General features: G+C 39.0%; 2 protein-coding genes across 9 annotated transcripts; one reads left to right on the plus strand and one right to left on the minus strand.

Moving 5' to 3' along the window:
• Nucleotides 1–590: 590 nt before the first annotated feature.
• On the minus strand, nt 591–2,644 carry LOC117983016 (uncharacterized). The gene is made up of 3 exons (XM_034969469.2): nt 2,469–2,644; nt 1,627–1,765; nt 591–1,030 (listed from the first exon to the last, which is right to left on the minus strand). Exons 1-3 carry the CDS (start codon nt 2,591–2,593, stop codon nt 659–661), a joined length of 636 nt encoding a protein of 211 aa, XP_034825360.1. The 5' UTR covers nt 2,594–2,644; the 3' UTR covers nt 591–658.
• A 377-nt stretch (nt 2,645–3,021) lies between these two features.
• Nucleotides 3,022–24,485, plus strand: LOC117983015 (putative methyltransferase NSUN7). 8 transcript variants are annotated; one of them, XM_069499263.1, is made up of 17 exons: nt 3,022–3,038; nt 7,017–7,167; nt 7,769–7,874; nt 9,304–9,362; nt 11,139–11,350; nt 11,926–12,024; nt 18,062–18,166; nt 18,241–18,319; nt 18,649–18,866; nt 19,204–19,438; nt 19,641–19,742; nt 19,936–20,073; nt 20,502–20,837; nt 21,105–21,218; nt 21,571–21,732; nt 22,341–22,528; nt 22,878–24,484. In XM_069499263.1, the coding sequence occupies exons 2-17, from the start codon at nt 7,048–7,050 to the stop codon at nt 23,014–23,016; spliced, it is 2,412 nt and encodes an 803-aa protein (XP_069355364.1). In that variant the 5' UTR covers nt 3,022–3,038; nt 7,017–7,047; the 3' UTR covers nt 23,017–24,484. The 8 variants fall into 8 exon arrangements, with proteins under 8 accessions (XP_069355364.1, XP_069355363.1, XP_069355361.1 ...); XM_069499262.1 differs by lacking the exon at nt 3,022–3,038 and adding an exon at nt 4,050–4,066; XM_069499260.1 differs by lacking the exon at nt 3,022–3,038 and adding an exon at nt 4,116–4,244 and having other exon boundaries at nt 22,878–24,485.
• The last annotated feature ends 48 nt before the right edge of the window (nt 24,486–24,533 follow it).

Consider the following 24,533-nt stretch of genomic DNA (forward strand, 5'->3'; position numbering starts at 1 on the left):
AGTGACATAGGCTACTTTTAACCGCGTGTGAGATAGCGATAGCACGACGTAACGATGAATAACACGACTACCATTGTTTAGTAGTCAATATATTTTGTATAAACCGCTCAACAATATTTGTATTACACGTTTTTTACGTGAAAACAAGTAAATAACTAATGAGAAATACAATGATGCCACGAATTCTCAAAGTTTGTTTTGCAACTAAAGTTGTATTCCTTGGAAAAAATCGGTTACATGATAAGGGACAAAAAAAGGTTAACTGCGTCTCTGTTTATCACATTAGTAACTTTATCTGTGCTCTCTTTTTAGTGTGAATGAGAAAGCAAACGTTTCTTTGTCTAGATTTTTTACTCCGTCTACGCTTGTGAGGCATAAGTCCCACAAATTGCTAATACGCGTGGCCGCCTTTTAGTAACGTAAGCACTAGACTGAAGTTTCGAGCTGATACGGTACCTACATTTTTACTCAAACATTTCGATATTAATGAGACGTAGTTCCAGCGCAATTTTCCTTTTATATGTTTAGATTTGTGTAGGTATCACTAGGTACTAAGTAAGTATACCTACTTATAAATAAAACTCTATGAACGATATTTAAAAGTACCTAGATTTAATAAATAATAAACTAGTATTGCAGTCAAGATAGATCGTCGTACTTATTTTAGATCTGTCGGCATTGTTAAATCGGAAGATTTTATCTTGCTTCGTTTCTTTTTAACAACAGCTTTCGGGCGTGACATACCAGAATTTCTCGGTGATATTGTAGGAGTAGGTTTCCTTTTTAATATTTTACTAGTCGCAAATGATGTCCGTTTAACTTTAATGGGAGAGATGTGTCTAGTTTTCTTCTGTAGCGCGGGTTTTCTTTCCGAAATGGTGCCTCTCTCTGGCGTGACGTCAATACCAGGCACAAACAAGCTCTTCGTTTTTCGTGTCTTCCTTTTAACTTTCAACGGTTTCCTCGTCTTGATTTTCGATTCTACGATAGGATTTGAGCAGTTTGATGGTTGTTTAGTTTGTGCAGCCATCTAAAATGATAAAAAAGTCAGTAAGCTACACATACGTTGGCATTTCTATACAGTAGGTAGGTAGTAAAATCAGTTAGTCAATCACTTACAATTACGGATAGCTAGGTACGTCTAAGTACGGAAAAGAAACCCAGGAAAAAAGAAGAAATTATTGGTTACCTATGTGCTATTGGAGCACAGATCAAAATCAAAAGAAACTTAACAACATGGTCGGCTAGGCCCTACCTATAGTAGGTAGGAACTCCCCCGACTCCCCCGCGTGTCACCCGCGCAATCCCACACCGGGTAAGCGCGGGGGCAGTGCGGGTGTGCGGGGCCTCCCCACCCCGATTGCCATCTCGACCTGTCGCGTACTAAGTATAGGTGTAGAGCAAATCTCCAAACGCAAAATCTTGGGGGCACCTCGGTTTCAAAAAAAGTTAGGGGAAACTCCGTTTGCCGCGTCTTGGCAAACGGAGTATATGATGGCGACCTCCAAGTTTCAACAAGGTGGAGCTAAGTAGGTACAATATCCGGAAGGTAATGACTGGATGTGAACAGCCGAGGATAGGGTACGTTGGCGCTTTGGATCTAGAAACGAGTAGGTAGGTAGGTACCTGCTCATAGAACAAGTCATCAGCGTCCTGGCGATCACAGAAATCTAACAATTTATTGCACACCGCTCGTAGGTTTTTAAGCTTCTGTTTTTTCTTTTTCTTCGCTAAACATCGATCCACTTCATCCAATCTTAGAGTCCTAAAATAAATGTGCCGATTAGGTCTTGACTGCGGTATTTGTTGGTTGGTAAAGAGTAATGACGATGTTAATTATGATGAGACCACAGCAGCTTAAGAAGTCATCAAAATAATATTAGTTATGGGATGGGTATTTTAATTTTTAGATCAATCATCATCATCATCATCAACGATAGATGTCCACTGCTGGACATAAGTCTCTTGTACAGACTTCCACACGTCACGGTCTTGCGCCGCCTGAATCCAGCGGCTCCCTACGACTCGTCTGATATCGTCCGTCCACCTAGTGGGGGTTCTTCCAACGCTGTGTCTTCAGGTACGAGGTCGCCATTCCAGCACCTTGAGACCCCAACGTCTATCGGTTTTACGAACTATGTGCCTTGCCCATTGCCACTTCACCTTCGCAAACCGTTGAGCTTTGTCGGTTACTCTAGTTCTCCTACGGATCTCCTCATTTCTGCTTTGATCACGTAGAGAAACTCCAAGCATAGCTCTCACCATCGCCCGCTGAATGACTCTGAACTTTCTTCTGAGGCCCATAGTTAGCGACCTTGTCTCGGATTCATATATGTCATCACTGGCAACATGCACTGTTCGTAGACTTTGGTCTTCAAGCACTGAGGAATTTTGGACAAGAAGACATCTCGAAGCAAATCATCTTGATTAGATCAATGATATTTTCATAATGACTAAATCATACTTACTTAATAACTTTGGGCTTGGTCATGATATCCTCCTTGTCGTCCATATTCATCGAGGTCGCCCAGATGTCTTTGAAGAGTCGTCTGCGTTCTGCGTAGCTTTCCTCCCTGGTCATTAGCTGGTCCATTGTCACTTTTATTTCCACAGAAACAGGTTCTTATAGGAGTAGTCACAGTAGAATCTTCGATCTGCTTTTCGAACCGATGCGTGGTAGTGTTGAGTCTTGACAAGTAAATGATAAGAGCAAGAGGGCCTAGGTGCATGAAGTAGGTAAGACCTGGGTATATTAGACTCAATATAGTATAAGTCAATGATTAGACTAGATTAAATTTTGCAAGCTGTATGAGTTGTTAAAATATTAAAGACAATAAATAGTAAATAATAGATACCATTTCTGTAAGGTTGGTACCTTAACTATATTTAAGAATTCTGTGCCATTTCCTAGCAGCGCGAGCGCAGCATTTCCTGATACATTTTGGATTTTGATATACTAAGTAAATGTATTTTTAAGTTACATACTGACAACGTGGTTACATTTTTCTATTGTATTGTATTACAACGTAAGATGGTAGGTATGTATTTTAAATAATTATTGAAAAAAATTTACATGACTCCATTATTATGTGTTGTGACGTGATTTGTGAATGACAGATTTTTACGACATTTTCCTATGACATTTTCCTGCATTTTCCATAGACATTTTCTTTTTCTCTCAGCATTTTCTTCTTTCTACATAAATGACAACTCCTAACGCTCGTCTTAATTTTTAAACCTTAGATTTTTAACCTTTTTAACAAGTTTTTAATTGGCTTGTACTTAAAGGGTAGAGTGAGGTAGAAACGACTATCGAGTGGATAAGTACGTATACCTAATACATTTCTATGTAGTTTTTACTTAATTTTTTATAATATTTAAACAGTTTATAATATTTTAAGTACTTAAGTTAAGCCAAATTTATGTTATTAAAAAAACTTGCGATATTTCTGTGGGCTATTTACACAACAAGATATATACAAGTAATTATACTCCAATATAATTCTTTATTAATATGATATTTAATGTAGAAGGTATAAAGAAACCTTAGAAGCTTTTGTAAATAGTGAGAACTCAACAGGTTGGTTTACACTCTACATACCGCAGGCTTTGGAAGCAATAGGCTCTTCAGTTAGCGGTTGGCATTCAGAGAAGTAACTCTATACGAAACGAAGCCTCTAAAGATCACATCGAGTGATTTGTTTTACCGAGTTTAAATTTTAAAATAAAATATGCATCGAATTCTAAATCTCATTGTCTTTTTGGCGTTGATACCGATATAAAATTGTAACTAAAATCGTATCAAAAAAAAGTAAGTAGGTAGGTACCCGTTAGAATAAGAATTTAATAAAGTGAAAAAGTATTTTTAAAATTCCTTAAAAAATATGATTTTAATGCTTTTTTAAGACAAAGTCTTTCATACCGATTCAAGAGGTGTACAATCAATGTGTAGGCAGAAGAGACGACATTCTTTGATATCGAAATTAATAAAACTTTAATGATGAGAAAATGGCAGACAAATACGATTCAAATTCTCTCTGGGTCGCGCTCAGCGAGTACAGTGATGGTAATTTATTTAACGTGTATCCAAAATTATTGGCCGAGCTTTTCATGCAAGAAGATGCGGCGCGGCAGGAGGGCGACACTAGTGAAGCTGAACGACTGGTCTTACCAAGTGATAAGGAGTATAGGCTCACTCAGTACTTTAATCTGGTGGAGATGCAGAAGACTTTGGATGTCGATGTGCAAGTATTAGATCATTAATTGTAGAAGTAGGTACTTGTAGATAATAATTTAGTGCAGATTTTTCAATCACCAAATAAACTTTACTTCTCTCTCTGCGTTGTATTTGTCATTGCTGAAGGTTGCGACCCCTTTCCTTTAAATCACATAATGGTCAGCAGGAACTTTCTTGGGCTAACAATGCAGTGGGCTCCCAGATTCTTCCAATACAGGAACCATTCTGGTATGAGAACGAGATTTCGCTCTCCTCACCCCAAAATTCACATCAAAAATCTTGATGGTTCCACTTCTTAAAACTTTCTCCGAGTCCTAATGGGACTATTATTGAAGTTAATTTAACACGCGTACGCGCGCATTCACTGTGACTTTAGTTTCCGTGGCGCTGTGCTGTGCTGTCGAGCTCTGTATTTGCTTCAGGCTTTATTGTTTTGGTGAAGCTCAGCCGCATTAATTCCATTAAGTATAGTGCGTGTCATCGTCAGGTGAAGCACAGAACAAAGAACCACCGTAGGGAGGTAAGTAATATTCTTATTAATTGTCTTTCTATGAGGTGACTGGTGAGGTGTGAAACTTTCAATCATAGATACACAAGTACTTAGGTACATAATTAATTACTAGCTCTTTCTAATCTTAATTGCTACCCCTACATAGACATTCAGAGCGTTATTATGAGGAAAGCTGTTAACTCTACGATTATAGTGCAGGCTGGCCATGAACTTGCGCCAGTAGATTATGATCACACGTAAATAGGTTAGCCAAGAACAACCGCTTACAAAAGTAGGACCTGAGGCATGAGCTTAGAGCTTTCAAAGTTTTTCCTTTTTGTTCCCAACCAATTTGTAAGTAGGTAAAATATATAAGTACATACCTATATTTTGTAAATACTTTACATATAGACTTAGGATCGTGATTGTTGAAAAATTAATTCTACTGAATTAAAGGTACCTTCATGATTTATATTTTATGAGATAATGCTCGCGCTTTAGCGCGAAGTTTGGTTTTTAATAATCCCGTGGTAACTCTGATTTTCGGAAAAAAAGTATACTTATCATTTACCTGGGTCGTTAACTATAACCATGCAAAAAATCACTCCAAAAAAATAATTCGTTGCTCCGTTAGACGTGCGACGCGATTGAACGACAAACCAACAATCAAACACAATTTCGCATTTATAATAAGGTAGTGATAACTTATACCAGTGTGTTTTTGTTTCGAAATATTTTGAAAGTTACAAGATACATTTCTTCTTGTTCTTGTCATATTCTTTAGTAGGTACAGGTTCTTTAGTAGGTCTACATACAAATACCAAGTATAATAATTATAAACACTATCCGGGAAAATTCACATGAAGGCATAGAAATCCCAGTATTTCAGTAGGTAAGTAATATGGTAATAGGTTAAGCTATGGTAATGTACCCTTCACATGAGTTATATTTGAGTGATAGGAGTAGGTAGTTATATTATTTTCTTTCTTTATACATATTTTCCTTTCTGAACGCTTTTAAAGGTCAACTATTCATAAAAGTCATTAGTAGGTACCTACTACCTACTTCGATTTAATTAGATACGTTCTACTTATTTAGCTCTTTACTGAAGATAGGTACGGTACCTACTTACCTGTCATGAATCACGATTTCGCTATAATTATTGAGAAGTGGGTTCCATTCAGTGAATGTTTAAAACTCATACCACATTCATACCTAGATTGCTTGCCCGAGCGAGCGCAGTAAGGTTTATTCGTAATTTGTACACTTTGTGGTCTTTTCTTCAAAACTACCCTCGTTAAGGTACGTTACAAAAAAATCTTGAAACCTTAACTAAAACCTTATTGCAAACATAAAAACTATCCTGTTTTAAGAAACTCAAAGAAACATAATAATTGCGACGGTTTGGTGACATTTTTATAATTTTCACAAAAAACTTTTTATAAAATAAATACCTGTTGTATTTTACATACCTAGTAAATAAAAATCATAAAATCAAATTTTTACGCATATTTCTTTAGTATTAATGAAACGATTAGATATTATAAAACAAAATTATAGTATACCTACTTATTTAGTTTTTTAAATTCTTTTACACTGAATAATGTGCAATGGGCCATGGGCCTTTCAAATTTCGATTTAATTATCGTTGGCTGTTTGAGTGAAGTTTAGCAATTTGAAAACATGCATTTTTGGAGACACGGGATCTGCCCTTTTGTATAAAAAATGTCTCGAAATGGTTGATGGATCTACCAAAATAATAACGTAACTAAGTAATCTTTTATTTAAGTACCTACTGATTTATCGCATATTACTTACCTAACATGTTTGAAACTGTTCATCGTTATCATCGTCAACCGATAGACGTCCATAGGAGTCATATACATAGATAGGTCTCTTGTAGGGACTTCCACACTCCACGATCTTGCGCCCGCCTGAATCCAGTGACCTCTCGTTAGAGGTTTCATTCCTTGCCAGTGACTTATTGCGACTCGTTTGACTTGACTCGTGTCCATTTGTCCACGTAGTGGGAAGTCTACCAATGCTGCGTTTTCCGGTGCAAGGACGCCATTCTAGCACCTTGGTCCTTGGCAGTTGGCACCCCAATGTCTATCGGTTTTTCGAACTATGTGTCCCGCCCATTGCCATTTCAGCGAGCGACGCAATTCGTTGAGTTATGTCGGTTTCTCTGGCTCTCCTATCAGAAAATTGTTTTTAATAATATATTTTAAGTTAATGTATAAAATGTATCTGCGAATAAACTGTAACAGCTCTGCTATTTTGTTACAGGGATGAGGTCTTACAGTATGACAAAAAGGCAATGGAGGAGGCGCCAGAGGAGTGGGCGCCGTGGAGCCTGGTCGTGGCCACCAAAAATCCTAACGCACCTCCTCCCATCACCGTCAGCACCGCACCAGGTCCAGCTTGGGATATTGGACAGGTTTTTATTTCTTATCATTTTAACCGTTCACGGGCCTCATCACAGTAATCAAAATAAGTACTTAATAGTCCAAGTCGCCAGCGGAATCCCACTTCTGATGTTTGCATTATAACAAAATTGTAAATACATTTAAATAAGTACCGTCATAAGTACTTGATATTTGCTGAACTAGATAAAAAAAATACCCTAAGTAATTATCGTAACTGCAGCACCTATAAGTCCTAATACCTCAATAATTCAATTAAACAGCTAATTGTTTTAAATAGATAAACTTAGAATGTTATCGATATTTTTGCGTATAGCGTGTTAATTTTTTTTACAAGCTTTGAACCTACTTGTAATAACTTCTTGGGCCACATCCAGGAGTACCTTGCTGCCGTGAGACGTACGCACTGCGTAATATGCAGTACATTACCACGTAACATCCAAACGCTGCGTTTAGCATACGCAGCGTAATATGCGTCGCATTTATACGCACCTGTTCTACACCTGGAACCTTTAATTTTAGAACTAATAATTATTAGTGTTCACATAACTTGATAATATTCTCGGAAGTACAGCTACAGTATTATATTATTATTAAATGTCTTTGTCTCGAAAGGTAATGAAAGCAGCCCGCCTTCTCTGCAAGCCCCCGATGCCTGTGAGCTTCGAGGATGAACAGGAAATGCGATGTGTCTACTCGCTCATCTATGACGTGTTTCGTTGTAAGGATGGTTAAAAACTCGCTACTTTCATTATGCTCACTGTAGGTCTCATCTGAACTGTTACCATTAACTTAGACTTTTAAACAAAGCTCAGATAATTCACTCAGCAGATGATATAAGCTGTAGAGAGCCATGGTCGTGTAATGTACATGATGAAATCAGAAATGAGATTAAAATTTCTATAAAACTTATAGAAAGCTCAAGTTAAGTGGAGTTGGGCCGCGCAAATATTTCGGACGTTGGGGTCCCAAGGAGCAGTAATGGTGAAACCACACAAAGTAGCATATTCAGACATTGGCAGACGACTTTTAGACTGTAAATAGGTATAGTTACCGGCAATCAAATAGTCGTCTCTGACCTACGATGCGAGTGCGACCTCGCGCAGGTATTGTTCCACGCGCTTGTGTACAGTGTACGGATGTAGCACTCACACTAATGCAGCCGCGTCTCGCGGTTATATACAGAGACGACTATTTGATCGGCGCGGACTTATACATCATGCGTATCGAAGCCGAAGCGCTGGACACAGACGACACGACCCAACTACTACGGATTTTAGATAGATAGGTATGCCTTCACAGCAAAGTTTTTAAAACATCGTTCGTCCTATTTTTTAAACGCAACTTATCGCGTTTAAATAAATCATGTCACTTTATTACAAAGGTATAAAGAGCGAAATAATATTATCTTTTTAGTACAGTATCGCGCTATTGAAATCGTTCGTGACTTTTTTGTCGTAAATCACCGAACACGATGATCGTAAACCCATGCCCTTTACCTTATAAAGAACCTTAAAATATGTATAGCAGTAGGAAATATTCGTAAGTGAGTGTCGTGGTGGTGAAGTTGGCGCGTGAATGGTTATCGCTTTACGGTTATGTACTTACCTATATTGGATCACGCGAACTTTGAAACTAGTTTACGGGGCTTCCTAAACGCTATTTAACTTTTATCACAAAACACCTACCTCCCTGATTGTGTTGCGATAGCAAACACTCGCGTGTGTTTGAATGTAACGGACTGTTTAATTTTGAATGCAGATATTATTTTAATTTTACTTTAAATAAAGTCATACGGCACAGTTATACGGCTAGCTACCTATTTGTCTGGTTGGAGGCTTCGGACGTGGCTAGTTACTACCCTACCGGCAAAGCCGTGCCGCCAAGCGATTTAGCGTTCCGGTGCGATGCCGTGTAGAAACTATAGGTTTAATAAAAACTGTCATACTCCTTCCAGGTTAGCCCGCTTCCATCTTAGACTGCATCAACACTTAGTACCAGGTGAGATTGCAGTCAAGGGCTAACTCGTATCGGAATAAAAAAAAGTGTAAGGGACTTATAAAGGTAGATTTTGAAAGATTCTAAGAACCTAACTAACCAGGTAGTTAGCTCGGACCACGCTAGGAGTAATGTGCTATTTACTGTTTCAGATAAATCAATCCTCGATCAAGCAATAGAAGACATTGATTTTTTTGGTGATTATCCACAGGTAAATTAGTTTAAATCAGGTACCTTATATATTTTATATAGCACAATATACTTAGGTATAGAAAGCTACAAAACATCTACCCATTTGGGTTCTGTAATCTGTTATGACTTCATACAAAACGTAACCTACACATAATTCAATGAAGCCACCATAAGGTGGCTCTATAAAGAGCTGTTTTAAAACTGGGGCAATTTGATCAAACTGCATAACGGTTACTTTGTACGACTTATGAATAACAAGCAGGTAGTTACGAGTAAGTAATTGAGCTATTCAGTCCATTTGTTTGAATGCGATGCATCGCACAAGCAATAAATCCCGATGTGATCCCGACCTAGTCACGTAAGCCGTTAGACATACTTAGTACCTATAATATAGGTACTAAGTATGTATGCATCCGGAAATGCAAATGTCATGCATCCTATGTCCACCTCCGGCATGCAAGCTATTTCTGCCTCAAACGACAAAATCGGTTAAACAGATGGGTTTTAAATATCCTGTGGGAACTCTATAACTTTCCGGCACCATATTTATGATCAGGAGGTGGATCGCCCAATAAACTCAATCTTGATAAATACATAAAATATAATTTATTATATTAACAGAAAGACATTACTTTTTCCAACGATAACGACAACTCACAAGTGACAGTCTTACAAATATAGAACGCTATTTTATTCTTTCTTCACTTTAGATGTAATGAGTTTACATACGAGTCAATTTCACGTTCTAATACACCAAAGTAGCCTATGCTCTTCCCTGGAATCTCACCACACTACATTCTATCTCTGTACATTTTGTCAAAAACGGCCGTGAAAAGCTAACAAACAAACAGACAGACAGACCGACACACTTTCGTCTTTGGGATATGGATTCCATTTAAAAATAACCACTCTTGTGTAAATATTTGGGAAATTTTACAGCGCACTTGAACTTCTTAAAACATTCTCGAAGGTTGCATGGCAGAGTTGGCAAGGTTAAAGAGAAATGTCATTACTAAGCAATAACTTCGATAAAAGCACATTCGACAAGATGTAACAGCAAAAAATATAGCCGTATCTAACTCACATTACGACGATCTCGTGACCAAATCCATTTATTTTTCTTTGAGGACGCTCACGAAAACGAGCTTGGTATTTATGAGCGTATATTTTCGCCTAAAAATGAAAACCTTGGTGATTCCTGACTTTTCCATCTGATAAAGTGGATTCGATTAATAATAACACGGCATATAGCGTCAAAAACATCCAAATTTGAATGTTTTCACATAGATAAGACGCTTTAGCTGTCGCGGAAATTAATTGACCAATTATTGCATTGCATAGAATTTCAAAATACAAGAGACATTTTTACTATTGTAAAATGAAATCGTTGAAAACGATGGTTATGATTCTTAGGTAAAGACGTAATTTTTAGGTCTGGTTTCAAATCTACTCGTAGAGTGCGATTTGTGAATAAACCCGAAAAGCAAATTGCAATTGTAGGTAAGTAGGTAGTGGGGGTACAGAACGAATTTTCTTTGATCTTGATAAGTACCTACTTGTACTTATCTAGAAATAGGTCTTGTGCCAAACGATTTTTCTTGGATCTAGATATCTAGAAATCTTGGTTTATTTGATAAATATTTATTCAAATGGCAACCTAGACGTAGACATTCTCGCCGTCTCATTTCTCCGCCAAATAGATATCGACAAATCATCCAATTCAAGGTCTCAAAGCTCTTTTTGAGACGCCAGCTGTTTTCCTCAAAGCTGCTTAATATTTTTTGCAATTTAACAGCTCTTAGATCACAAACATTCAACATGGCTGTTCTTAATGGAGCTCGCAAGACGCCGATGGGTGTCGAGGCCGCGAGCGGAGGTGGAGCGTTCTAAGCTTCTGCTGGACCAAGCTGGATACCCCTTCAAGGATGTAGAAGCAGCTATATGGGATGAAAGGGTCCACTTTGCAGCGGCCATTGCCAGAATACGGATTAAAAATAGGGCTTTCACGTAACTATCCCTACCTATTCTCTTGTTTTATACTGAACTGCTCTGAGAACAAATTGGCATATCTTCGTTTTTATCAGTAGGATTCCATTGCTGGATATTTCTTTCAAATTCTACTGCAAAGATTTTCACAGAACACGGTCTTGTGCAGTTTGAGTTAATTTCCCTCACTGGAGTTTCCCAGCTCTACATTTATCGGAATGAAATCAAATTAGGTAGATAGGTATGCTCAATTATGTGCTTAACTTATGGCAAATCTTGTGAATCTTGCCTGAAGATATTAGGTAAACTGTGATTTCTTTTAAAGCAATGCACTTAGGTCAGAGAAATCTGTTTTAGTAGGTTTCTTCTTTCCTACTTGTTTTCCATTTTACATTTTACTACACCACTGTGTGGCGGTAGCTATTGGGTCAGTAAAATAAAATTAATTGTACCTACCTACTACTGAACTAACAATACTAACTTACCATTTAAGGAAAAACTGTAACTAACATACTAACAATCTATGGATCTATGAATGGTCTGAAATAAACGTTTATTTATTTATTTATTTATTTATTTTGTTTTGCTTTCCTCAGGTTATCGGATCTCTTACCAGCCCATTTGCGAGAAGAGCGTATATCCGCGTGCGTCAACAAGGACACCGTTACGGGATGGGTGAACACGTTCAAAGCGAAGTGAGTTACGTGCTTCCACTTTTGTTGCCAGTACGAACATAGGCAGTTCCCACCCAGATTATGTAACAATCAACTGATGTATACATCGTCACAACTGTATCTCTTAATGTTAACAATAATCTGAAAAACCAACAAAATAAAAACTATTTGGAATAACCTTGTTAATCCATTACTCGATTTTCTTTTTAACCGACTTCAAAAAAAGGAGGAGGTTCTCAATTCGTCGGAATCTTTTTTTTTTTTTTTTATGTATGTTCCCCGATTACTCGAAAACGCCTGGACCGATTTTGAAAATTCTTTTTTTGTTTGAAAGGGTATACTTCAAAGTTGGTCCCATTTCAATTTGGTGAAGATCTGATGAACATCTTCGAAGATAGATACTGGAACTCCTCAACGGATAAGAGTAAATTGCTCGCGATCAGTGTAATAGCTTAGTAAACAATAGATTTTTAACCAGTCATAGCATAATTCCATGGGGCCACTAAAAATTGTGAAATAAAATTTTTTTACAAAAAAAATAAAAACCGACTTCGTTACACAAACACTAAAAATTGAAAAATAATTTAATTTATTACCGAATATATTATGTATACAAGAGTTAATATAGTTCCATAATAATATTTTTTGGGGTCGGTGCCAATGAGGTGCCATTGTGGAGTCCCATAAAAATATGAAGTCTAGACGATTCGCGCAGCTAAAGCTAATTGGCACCGGCACCAAAAAGTATTATTGATGTGCCTCCGGTAAAACATACAGCATTTATGTATGAAGAAGCAATTATGTACTCACCGCATATATGCGCGCTCCATACACAAACAATGTAGTTCACCTTACCGTATATAGGGGCGCTAGTGTCTCACCCAGCAAGGCAGCGGGCCGCTGCCATCTTGGATGTCATAGCGTTGTGTACTTTCGCCGCGTGCGCGTCGAATCTAAAATTATATCGTTAATCCGTCTTTCTTTGCAAAAAAATATTTTCAATAAGTGCAATAAATGTGATAATACGGTGATCATGATATATATTTTCTTATTATTTCGTAATATTATCGTGGGGAAATTTTGGTTGGACCCCACGTGCGCGAACGATGTCGATAAGCTACGTAAGCTAATCGATCTGGTATTTCGCGCTTATTGGTGCCTGAGAGGGCTCTTGAAAAAGGGGATACCTCGACATCCAGCAGCGATTCAAGCAACGAGCAGGATTGAGAGTGACTCCCGAGAGAAACAGCGAGAAATTACCAGGTAACGATCGATCCTCGGATCGATGCGTTATACAACCCGGTGAGTTTTCTTACATATTTCATAATGCATCTACCATATTGGGTATCTAATGCAAATGAGATGCTAATTGAGAAACCAAATTAAACAAATGGCGATTTGGTTGACGAACGTGTCGACACCGAAATCTAAATCTGGATCTAGGTTTCTTTAATACAAATTTTGGCGAGAAAAAGTCCTAATGGTTACCTATAATCGTTTATTGAATTTATTTATTTTATGTACAAAGTTAATTGAGTGCAACTTAAATTTTACGCCAGTTAATCGAATGATAACATTTTATCTCGCCCACCACGTGGTGAGAGGTTGGTTATAACAAGACATTGGTTAAATTGCTGATTTAAAGGGGTTTCGTAAACTGAAAATAACGGAGAAATGTACTCACTAAACAATAGCTAACATTTATTTGGCCCCACTGAGAACATCATGGCCGTTACCACCAATGCTTTATTATACCAAAGAGAACTCAGTTATGAATCCAGAGACCTTCATTAATAAATTACTGAAACATTCAGATGATAAAGTCGCCCTTTGTTCTAAACATCTCCTGCATTTTTATTCTTTTGAATATAATGATTAGCAATAAATATGTTTAAATAAATAAATAAAATTCAGCAAATCATCTTTGTCTTAAAAATTATCAGAACAAACTTTACAAATTGTTTGGGCAACAGGCGAATGTATCGTATAATATATTATGTAAGGCGCAGGAGATGAATATCAGACAGAATTTTCAGGGAGATGTTTATTTTAAATACTCTAAGGAAATTTTGGATAAAAGTATTGAATACAATATTTGCATATGTCAAAAGTGAATGGGTTCTCAGTGATTGTTGAATGGGGGGTCTTCCAGTATATGTGAGGCCCGCGCCCTTTGTTAGTTTTTGGTGTGATAACCATTTTAAATTATTGATTAAACTAGAAAAGTACGTCAAATCATTGTGACGTCACATGCCAGTGTTTCATGGGGCCTCGCGTGCTGAGCGTGTGTTTTAACGCTTTATAGCATACTGATTTGACTAGTTGTCAAATACCGGATTGGCTTTTAACAATAGTGACGAGGTTCTTTTTGGATAAAGCAACACTCACTGCATTTATGCAATCCCCTGGTGGCCCATATTTATAAATATCACAGCTATAAATACCTATAATAACAAAAACCTATCCAACACATGTTACAGGTTATGTAATGACATTCTAATATTGTTGGCAAGCTTTTGGTGCAAATGTTAATAACGGGATTTCGAATACCCTAATACAAGAAACTACCCCCGGTAATGCCCACAAAACAAATAATGCAACATGCAACCTGGTCACCTGTCACGACTTAAATGACACAAGAATTACTGGATCAAAACTAGTAAAAGTGGTTCACAAGGAAATGCCCTGTTTTATCTCCGAGCTTTTTCTGCGGAAGGAAAGCGTTGGATCGATCCGTCTGATTTTCGACCCTCGAGAACGAAACAAATTTGTGAAGCAAAACTATCCCGTCTGATTTGTCATACCGGTTTGTAGCTTTCTACAACCTGGACTCTAAAGTTGGACAACCTGTCCAATTTTTGGGTCTGGCGGCAGCGCCCTACCTGTAACATGCTTGGTTGCGGAAACCTTGCATGCGAAGGAATGTCGAGTGCTAGTCTACCTAGACGACTTCCTTCTGGTCAATCAAGACCAATCCAAGTTATGTCTTCAGGCTGCGGAAGCCGTGAGGCACTTGGAACTTCTGGGCTGGCAATTCTGGTCAACCAAGACCAAGCCAAGTTATGCCTTCACACTGCGGAAGCGTGAGGCCCTTGGAACTTCGGGGCAGGCGGATCAATTACCAAAAGCCAACGTCCATACCATGTTGAAGACACCGGTTTTCAACTGATCACCGAAGTTAAGCAACATCGGGATCAATTACTAAAAGTCAATTCTAACACACACAAGACCTACAAATACCTGGGTATTCGTTGGCAGACTATAAGGAAATTCAATGTTCTTGCCCATAATAAAGAGTAAAAAACTATCAACGAGACCTTTGAGAGAATTATTACTGAAAAGTCGCATCACTCTTCACGACATGCAACGGTTGCTAGGACAGTCAGACTTCGCCAGTTTAGTAACTCCCAGAAGCAGACTACATTCTGATCAGATCCAAATATGCCTCAAACGTTTCGATAGTATGCTTTAGACTGCTGAATCCACAATCGTGGAACAGGGAATGACATGGCGGCGCGGAGCCACACGTCTCAGGCTGCCAATATGTTCACCTAAAACCTGCCATCCACTGCTTGGCGAATAATGCCTCTGATTGGCTTTTAGTGCCCAATTAAACGGAAAATTAATGCCAGAAACTTGGTTAGCGCATCAAAAAATGATAGCACAGCAATAGAAGGAACTTTATGCAGTCATAGTGGAAATTGAAGACAGCACAAGGACTCTGCAAAAATCGCAAGTCTTGGTTCAATCGAACACTCATTCGTTCACTCGTTCCTTCTAACGTTCATTTTAATGAACAAAGTCGTGGGTTTTACTGATTCTAACGATCGAACTCCCGCATATAACAGATTACATTATTGGCTCAAGGCTGTCACGAGGAAAACCTCCCACAGAGTGGCATCTTTTCCCTCAAGCGACGTCAGAGATCGATTTGGTTGCAGCACAACAGATTACTGTAGTAGGGAACAAAGATGGTGTCTTTATTTATTTATTTATTTTTATTTTTATTTTATTTGACTAACCAACAACATTTACACATACACAATGTGGTGTGATGTCTTTATCGACTGCAAAGATTGATCAACAAGTTATAGATGCTTTGAACAGATCATTGAGACATCAATTTAGCATGGGTGTTTTCTTCTCCAAACTAATTGCCAAAAGTACTGACCTACTTGAACAAGTGTAGCTGGGGTGTACTTAAATGTGGCACGTGAAAGACCTTTGGGCTTCAAGATTTGAAAGCAGAGCTCAAATGAACTATAGAACCTATCAGGGACTCTGATAGATGTCACGACATTACAGTGTCCGCCAGACATTTACCCGGAAGCTGAAAAATTAGGGATGGATGCCCAAATAAAGGAGTGGTCTATACGAGAAGTAAAGAACAGGTGGTTGTTGGAAGCAATTTTTGTCCTACCTACCTACCAGACATCAAAAAATGGTTAAACTGGTACGAAACATGGTGGCGGTTAACTTTCTATGATCCACATGTGGCTACTAGGCAATTATTGACGTGGCTAAACTCAAAATTACTAAACCATTTATCATACAGGACCTTAAGGTAGAGCTCAAGCGCTAACTTCAGAAGCTCTCATTTAAGTACACACTTCTCGAGATATCTAGACGAACCTACATGGACACTTGTTGCCACGAACGAAGGGTACACGACTGAAAGTCTGTGTCACCGGGAAAAATATATTATATACTTTATTTGGCCCAAAGACTGACACTCACTCTTAACATCAATACGGATGGACACTTTCAAAACATAATAACATAACAGAAAACATAATGTGCTAATAATGTACTAGTCAAGTCTTTGATACAGAAAAATAGGTCAAGCAGAATGAAGTTAAGAATTTAGATATATTGTAATCTTTTTATCACCAACGGTAATGAAACTGAAGCCACATCACGTACTGTCACTGATCACTGGAACAGTTCAGTTCTTAAGCAATGTGGCAGCATTCCTGCATCCCCAGGGATTCATCAGTGGAGCAGCAGTAGCTTCTTTAGGGACAGATAACCAATCAATGGACGATATACTCGTATCTCGTGGTAACTGGAGATTACCAGACATTCTTGTTGAAATCATTATTGCCCTTTTTTTTTTTTTTTTTTTTTTTTTTTTCGCTGGGAAATGCTTTTACGCATCCTCCCCGGAAGAAACGCAGCTGAACCACGTTTCTTCCGGGGAGGTATGTGGGACTCACTGTAACCCAGAATACCCACTAAAACCCAGCGGACCCGTCAGCGCCAAATCATTATTGCCCTGAGGCAACCTAAAAATAACTGAAGCTTATTTTTCAATATAATCATTATATGGTCCGGTTTGAGTTTTAGTAATCCTTATCAAAATTACAGACATAAATCACTTAAATTGTTTGTCTTTTAGACATTATATTTTAACTTATTAACCCTGGTTAGAAATAACAATAACTTTAATATGTGACAATGAATGAAAGGGACGTGGTTATTTGATCTAACTTAACGATTGATATTTTTATGTTATTCAATTGACAGATTAACTCCCTTTGATTCATCATAGCGTTGTGGGTGAACATTTCACCAGCAGATAACAAACACGTCTTCATACATAAATGCTGTATGTTTTACCGGAGGCACATCAATATGACGGTTTTACATAACAATAAAACCGATATTATGTGCCGAGAGGGAAAACATACAGCATTGCAAGAACTTCTTCCTGGTGAAGACTATGACATCCAAGATGGCAGCGGCCCGCTGCCTTGCTGGGTGAGACACTAGCGCCCCTATATACGGTAAGGTGAACTACATTGTTTGTGTATGGAGCGCGCATATATGCGGTGAGTACATAATTGCTTCTTCATACATAAATGCTGTATGTTTTCCCTCTCGGCACATAATATCGGTTTTATTGTTATGTAAAACCGTCATATTATGGAACTATATTAACTCTTGTATACATAATATATTCGGTAATAAATTAAATTATTTTTCAATTTTTAGTGTTTGTGTAACGAAGTCGGTTTTTATTTTTTTTGTAATCTATTAACTGATTTTCGTTTATTAGAAAAGTTGCTGAACTAGTCAACAGGCTCCATGAATTAGGATATTCGTACAGCAATTCGCGTCAGCTCTGCGCTGGAGAATACAGATTTGATCGCGTCTGTCCAAGGTACACTTAAAGTGCTTTATCTGACTATTATACGAAATTATTTTGTGATGATTTACAACACTCAAACTTTTCAGATTCATTACCCTCCGTCCACCAGCTAATGTCAGCGTCGGACAATTAGATTTGGTCAAGGATGGAATAATAGTGCTGCAGGTATCTGTTTCTGTAGTAGTGAAATAATTCTAAAACTTCTCGAAATGATGCCATACAATGCGGCCTTATGACGTCGTGAAATCAACCAATAAATAAAATTTGAAGGCTGTCGCTTGTCAGAATATGTAAAAATTTGCAAAAATATTGTTACTTAAACGGGATGTAGGTCGCCGTCGTAGTTTCATCCGGTAATGTCCACTGCTAAACTTAGGTTTCTTGCAAAGATTGAAACAGACGCAAATTTATGCCACTTGTGTAGGTATTGGACCTTTGGACTTCGCCGCATTCGGGTAAAAATGACTAAGACATTGTTTTTGTTCCCAACTCAGGAACGAGAGTTCTGCGAAGGTGCGTCTACCCTATGCCGCGCTCTTCGCGCCAACTCACTGCGCGGGGTAGTCGCACAAACCCATGCCTCGTCACCTCGTTGCTCCGCATACCTAGCCGCACAGTTGAAGGAGCTGGCTGCTATACTAAAAGCTGAAACACCGGCTGCACCCGTTACTCCCCAATTGGGGAAATTAGTTGTGTTTGGCGCTGGAGACAAGTAAGTACTGAAATTGTGGACGAATTTTACTCATGCCAACAACTCCAAGTCCCAAACACCTATTTCGCTTAGCGTGGAGCGTAATCCCAAAAGTTTTCCAAAATCAATCCAACCTACGGATTTCAGTCAATTGAGACTTCAATTTTTTTTAATTTATAGACTATAGCTTGGTTGCAATTAGACCTGCTGACAAGTGGTGGGTGATGACTTGAAGGTATTTAATTTAATTTTATTTTTCATTTCATGTAGGTACCGAAATTGTAGTTACATAGTAGTAATAGGTAAGGTATCTTTGAAAGCATTTTGACATAGGCGTAAATATTTAACTTGATTTTAGGGTAGGAAGCTACGTATGCGCATTACGAGAACTCGGCATAGAAGCATCAGAGCAACCACAGTCCAGCGCCTCGGTGTTTGTTGTGAGCGACCCAGTGCACGTCGATACGCCAACTGTGGTCAATGCACTTGACGGAGTAGTGGCCGTGTTGGCCACGCCACCCAATTCGTACTCGGCCGTCACAGATCCTATTGACTTGGTCTGTGGTAGAGGAGGCGATTTGGCCATGCTTGAGGTAAGTACACCAATTTTAAGGATAGGATGAAATTTTTCAACGAATGATAAGAGAGAGTAGGAAGGAGTAACTTTAAATGAACATTCATGGTTTCATGACCTGAACTAAAATTGTTCAGTTCCTAAGTGTCCTCATATTCTTAATAGGTTCATACCTAATATGATGAATGCAATTTCTTATTATTATTTATGAAAACTTCCAGATACTTACGGAGTCCGAAATCGACTCTACTGGAAAGGCCCGTGTGCAGTCCATATTGGAAGAGCAAAAGAGAACGTTGAAAACGCTATTATCTAAGCCTCAGGTAACTAATTCTACCCAAACAAACGACTGACGATGCTTAGGGAACGCGAATGGTTAACTTCAATGGAAATGTTGCTCAGCACTTTCGCATTCTATCTTCCCTACCTTGACTTTCCCATTTGTCTTATTTCATATCTTACGATAAAACGACATGTAAGCAATGTGATGAACTGATGACCTCGCTTATGTAACAGATCCAGTTGATTATATACGAGACGCATTCAGCCCTGGAGGCAGAGAATGAGGCGCAAGTGACCCGCGCAGTCGCCGAGGCCAACCGACTGGCGCGGGAGCGGCACTCGTTGTTGAAGAAAAAGAATAGGGATCACTCCGTGAGTAATGTGTTCCAATTCAAGCCATTTAAATTAGATGGATCTCATCCAGCTTTGAGTGAGACAGAAAGACAATTTCTCGAATTAAGCTACATAAGTATAGATGGAGCTTCGTTACATTGAGGAGTATTGTGCTATCGCGAGTTGCGGATATTTTCTTGCGATGTACCTACTAATATATCAAAAAGAAAAAAGCAATTATTTGGTTTTAACCTAACTTTGTATGCACTTTTGCCTAGCTTCAATATAAATATTACGTAGGTAGTACCCCCCTATATAGAAACTAGGTATATCTAAAGAGTATACAATCCTGCCATGAGGTTGCATAGGTCTAAAAACCAGGTCTGGCTTGGTACCAAGTAACCAAGTAGTATAACTTAAAACGGGTATATAAAAGTACCGAATAACCCTTGCTCAAATTTTTGCAGACACCAAAGTTTAAAGAAGTTACGGAAACAATAATAACCGACTCTTGCACATCGTTGGACCAAACTGGCTCGCGATCCGACCTCGACAAGGTAGACCAAGACGACCAAGACCCCAACGATAGCCCTCCACAGAAAAGACCGATGTCTTCCCCTCCCACCACCGCAAGAGCGGGTGGCACAGAAGGAGTAGTATTATTGAAGAAGAGAGCTGAAAGTGCTGATGTTTCTATACGTCCAGGGCCCTTTAGTACTAAAGCGAGGCCCATTCCTGAAATGCAAGTGGCTGAGAACGAACCAGTTCCCAGGGACCCTGATAAGGATAGCCCGAATGTTTTCGTAAGTGCAAACAGTTACCGTAGGCGTCAGGTGAAAATGATCCCTGACATTGAAATGGACCGGGCAATTTATTGATCTATTTGCTGGTACGACGTGAGGTGCGATTTCGGGGATGTCTTTGCCGCCTCGCTATTAGTTCGTCAGTCAAACTTACGCGTTCGGCGCTATAGGAAAGCTCTTTTTTATTTGACGCCTACAGTATCCAATATAATATGACTTCGATACAACATTAATTATTGTTGCTTATCATAAATGAATTTTCGGCAGGTACCTGAGTGTGATTTATTCGAAATCCAAACGTTACCATCTTTAGGAAACGGTCTGGACATTAATTACATTTTGGACCGCGATGGCTGCTATTTGGGACTAATTCAGAGAAAGGTTAGTTCAAAATCAAATTTCTAATCATATTTAAAAAGTAAGCCAAACTAAATAGGTACTAACAGGATACATTCGGCAAAATAGATACAGTTTCAAAATCTATGGCCTACCTCTCCAACGTAACATGACTCCAACCATAAAAGTCATCATAAGCTTTAGACAATGAGTGTGACCCTAGTATAATATCGTCAGCTGCCCACTCACGAGAGTATCCTAGCGCTAACGAACGACATTTAAAAAAATTCTACCTCTCGCCTTGTCACGGTTACCGCTTAAAACAGAAATACCGTAGTCAGGCCGTTAAGTTCACAATGATTCATCCGTGAATGATTCGCTAGTAGGCCCCCCGCAGGAGATAACCCGGCTCGACGCGAAGTACATGATTCGCGTGGCGGAGGAGCGCGGGCTGTTCGGCGCGGCGCCGGGCGCACCGTCGGCCGCGCAGCGCCGCAAGCGCGCCGAGCAGCCGCAAGCACAACCCAAGCACAGGAAGCGGAAGGGCAACACTTTTGAGGTTAGTTTTCTTAGCTGCAGACTATGAAAAAATATTGGGTTTGCTGTCCAGAAATCCGGAGTTGAGAAGGTTTCGACGTTCTCGAAGTGCACGTAATGTCCGTTAATGTGTTGCAACGCAATCTGGCGCGATTGTCAATCTGTTGGTTGAGCGTCAGAAACATATTGTGCGCAAGCATTTGACTAATGTCTACGATCAATATTCATATAAAATGTATAATTCAATTGCTTATTGTCTTGTAACAAATTTATGTGTAACGCGTAAAATTTTACTCCTCACGCGCCATTTTAACTGTTTGTGTCTTTCATGTCAAAAGTGCGATTTTAATCCTATTGTAAAGGTGGCCCCTAGAGTTAAAATGGCGCATAAGAAGTAATTTTTTACGGACTATATACATTTTGACAAGACAAATGTAACACAGAAATGTAAAACAATAAGATAAAAAGTAAATGTAATGTAACACAGAAATGTAAATCGCTACTTGATTTGAGTGGTATAAAAAAGATATTATGTACCTATCTCAGAAAAGAAGTTGCCTGGACAGATTGATCAGTCCTTTGACAGTCCATTAGGAGCAAAAACTTACCCAATTTATTATGATTCCGCAGGTACAACGTGTAGCAGCGCCCACCTATGCCTCCCTTTCGCGCTCCAACCGGCGCTGCTCCGCGCCTGCTTGTTTGCCTGAAGCCGGGGAATGCCTCGAGCCACTCCGCGTGTGTTCCAGACACGTGCGCCGACAGGCCGCCGCCGCCGCTATCACCATGGCGTCCTGTGTCTGCGACGCGAGGCACAGGTAAGATAGCTCTTGCTTCGTTCCTACAGGCGCTGCTTCGTACCCACCTGCCTGTCCGAGGCGGGCAAGTGCGTCAAGCCGCATACCACGTGTGTTCCAGAGTCCAGGTGGTGTTAATGTCTTAACTATGGTCCAGATACTTCCGCAGAAAAGCCACCGTGTCTGCTATCAACACGAGAGCTTATCTCAGCGATGCCACTCATTTATACTATATAACTTAAGCTGCACACAGATTGTGTAGTGTTGTGTAGTGTAGAGCATATAGCAATATAGGTGTGCACAATATATTTTTCCAAAGCTGTGAAATTCCATCAAGAAGTATGTACTAAAATATTTTTTTTCGTTTCAGACGCCGAAACACTGAACGCCGCGCGTCAGCGGACGCGTCCGTGTCGCACCCCTCCGCTCCGCCCTGCCGCCTCCCCTTTCCGCTCGTAGTGCACGAGTTACGACTGAAGAGATTGTTGCCACCAAAAATTATTGTTTAAACAAATATAGACATCTAAACTGCGTTCACACTGTTGTGTCGTAGCGTTGTCGTAATGCGATCGGAAATTATGAAGACGCTCGAAGTCTGTAGAGGCGCTCTGGCGCGTTCGTCGTTGTCATGCCAGAGGCTCCGACACACAACAACACAGTACAGTACGCGGCCGAAAGTAATGTGCATCGACCTTTAGAAGATTTGTAGAGCGTTGTCTCTGTCGTTGAGACCGACAAAACGTCATATAGGAATGAGTGACAGAGAAACGCTGTACAAAGCCGAAATGTCATTCTAAAGGCCGATGTACATTACTTTTGGCCGCGTACTGTAGTTTGTTTGCCACGTTATAATAAAGTTAATGGGACTGAATGGGGACTGGAAAAGGCTAGACATGAAGCGTGGGAACAAACGTGTTAATTTTGAAAGAAACACACTTGCAACCCCACAAGACATGTTGAGTCAAATCAAATCGTAGTGCTTTTTCAACGCGAGTCGCGAAGTTGAAGCGTTGGTGCTGTTACAAGTTACAATACGCGCGGCAAATTAAAGGGAATTTCTTTGATGCTTCCTCACACCACGGAGCGGTAAATTGCGAAATCGCTTACTTACAAAAGAAGCTGTCCCCTTTTCTTCGAGCTAGTTTCAGCCAATTATTGAGTTGAGTATTTCAGTTTACCAGACCAAGTGGTCTTATTAATTATTCTATAATAAAGTAGAATTAATAAGTAACTGTAGGTAATTATTTATCAAAAATAATAAAAAAATCTTGAAATTGTAAGTCAGATAATTGATTTGACAATTCAAAACATTTAAAATATTTAAAGCGTTGATTACATGGTCCGATCACTAACACTGGAATTCATAGTTAAGATAGAGGCTTCTTTAGGGGACCATTCAGACGACATGTATCATATCCATCTCAATAGAATACGTAAAAAATTACTTCTCACGCGCCATTTTAACTTTGTGTATCAAATTTCGTGTCAAAAGACCGATTTAGTTCTTATTTTAAAGGTGAACCGTACTTTTAACATGACAGTTGACCCATAGTTAAAATGGCGCGTGAAGAGTCATTTTTACGGACTATACATCGCATAAAGGTTGACATGTCATCTGACTAGTCCCCTAAAGAAGTATCTTGACTATGAATTCCAGTGTAAATTACATTTAGGGCCGATTTTTCATTCGCCAAATAATATTTAACTGAGGAATAAAGACGTTGTGACAATTTTTGTATTCTCCACCTACCGATGTCATTCGTCACTTAGTTTACTGAAAATAGTTTAGGCGATTGAAAAATCAGCTCTCAATATAGCCTGGGCCGATTTTTCTAACGCCAAATAAATCCAGAAACACTTTTAGTGGGTAGGAAATCTGTCAAATAAATTTCTCAGTGAAAAACCTTTGTCGAATTTTAGTAATTTTTTAACTATTATTTTGAAAAAAAACATGTAACAAATTACTATTTCTATACAATAAAAACGAAATTAAAAATAGTTTAATAAACAACTTTGTTTTATTTGT

This window comes from Maniola hyperantus, chromosome 6 (assembly GCF_902806685.2).
Source record: "Maniola hyperantus chromosome 6, iAphHyp1.2, whole genome shotgun sequence".
Taxonomy (NCBI): domain Eukaryota; kingdom Metazoa; phylum Arthropoda; class Insecta; order Lepidoptera; family Nymphalidae; genus Maniola; species Maniola hyperantus.

Bases quoted from the DNA above. Each gene is read 5' to 3' on its own strand.
- LOC117983016 (XM_034969469.2), bottom strand. From the start codon at position 2,593: ATGGACCAGCTAATGACCAGGGAGGAAAGCTACGCAGAACGCAGACGA. The intron at 1,766-2,468 runs GTAAGTATGATT...CATTTATTTTAG, and splicing joins ACCAAGCCCAAAGTTATTAA to GACTCTAAGATTGGATGAAG. The intron at 1,031-1,626 runs GTACCTACCTAC...TTATCATTTTAG, and splicing joins ATGACTTGTTCTATGAGCAG to ATGGCTGCACAAACTAAACA.
- LOC117983015 (XM_034969466.2), top strand. From the start codon at position 6,463: ATGGTTGATGGATCTACCAAAATAATAAC. The intron at 20,074-20,501 runs GTGAGTAATGTG...AAATTTTTGCAG, and splicing joins AAAAGAATAGGGATCACTCC to ACACCAAAGTTTAAAGAAGT. The intron at 22,529-22,877 runs GTAAGATAGCTC...TTTTCGTTTCAG, and splicing joins GTCTGCGACGCGAGGCACAG to ACGCCGAAACACTGAACGCC.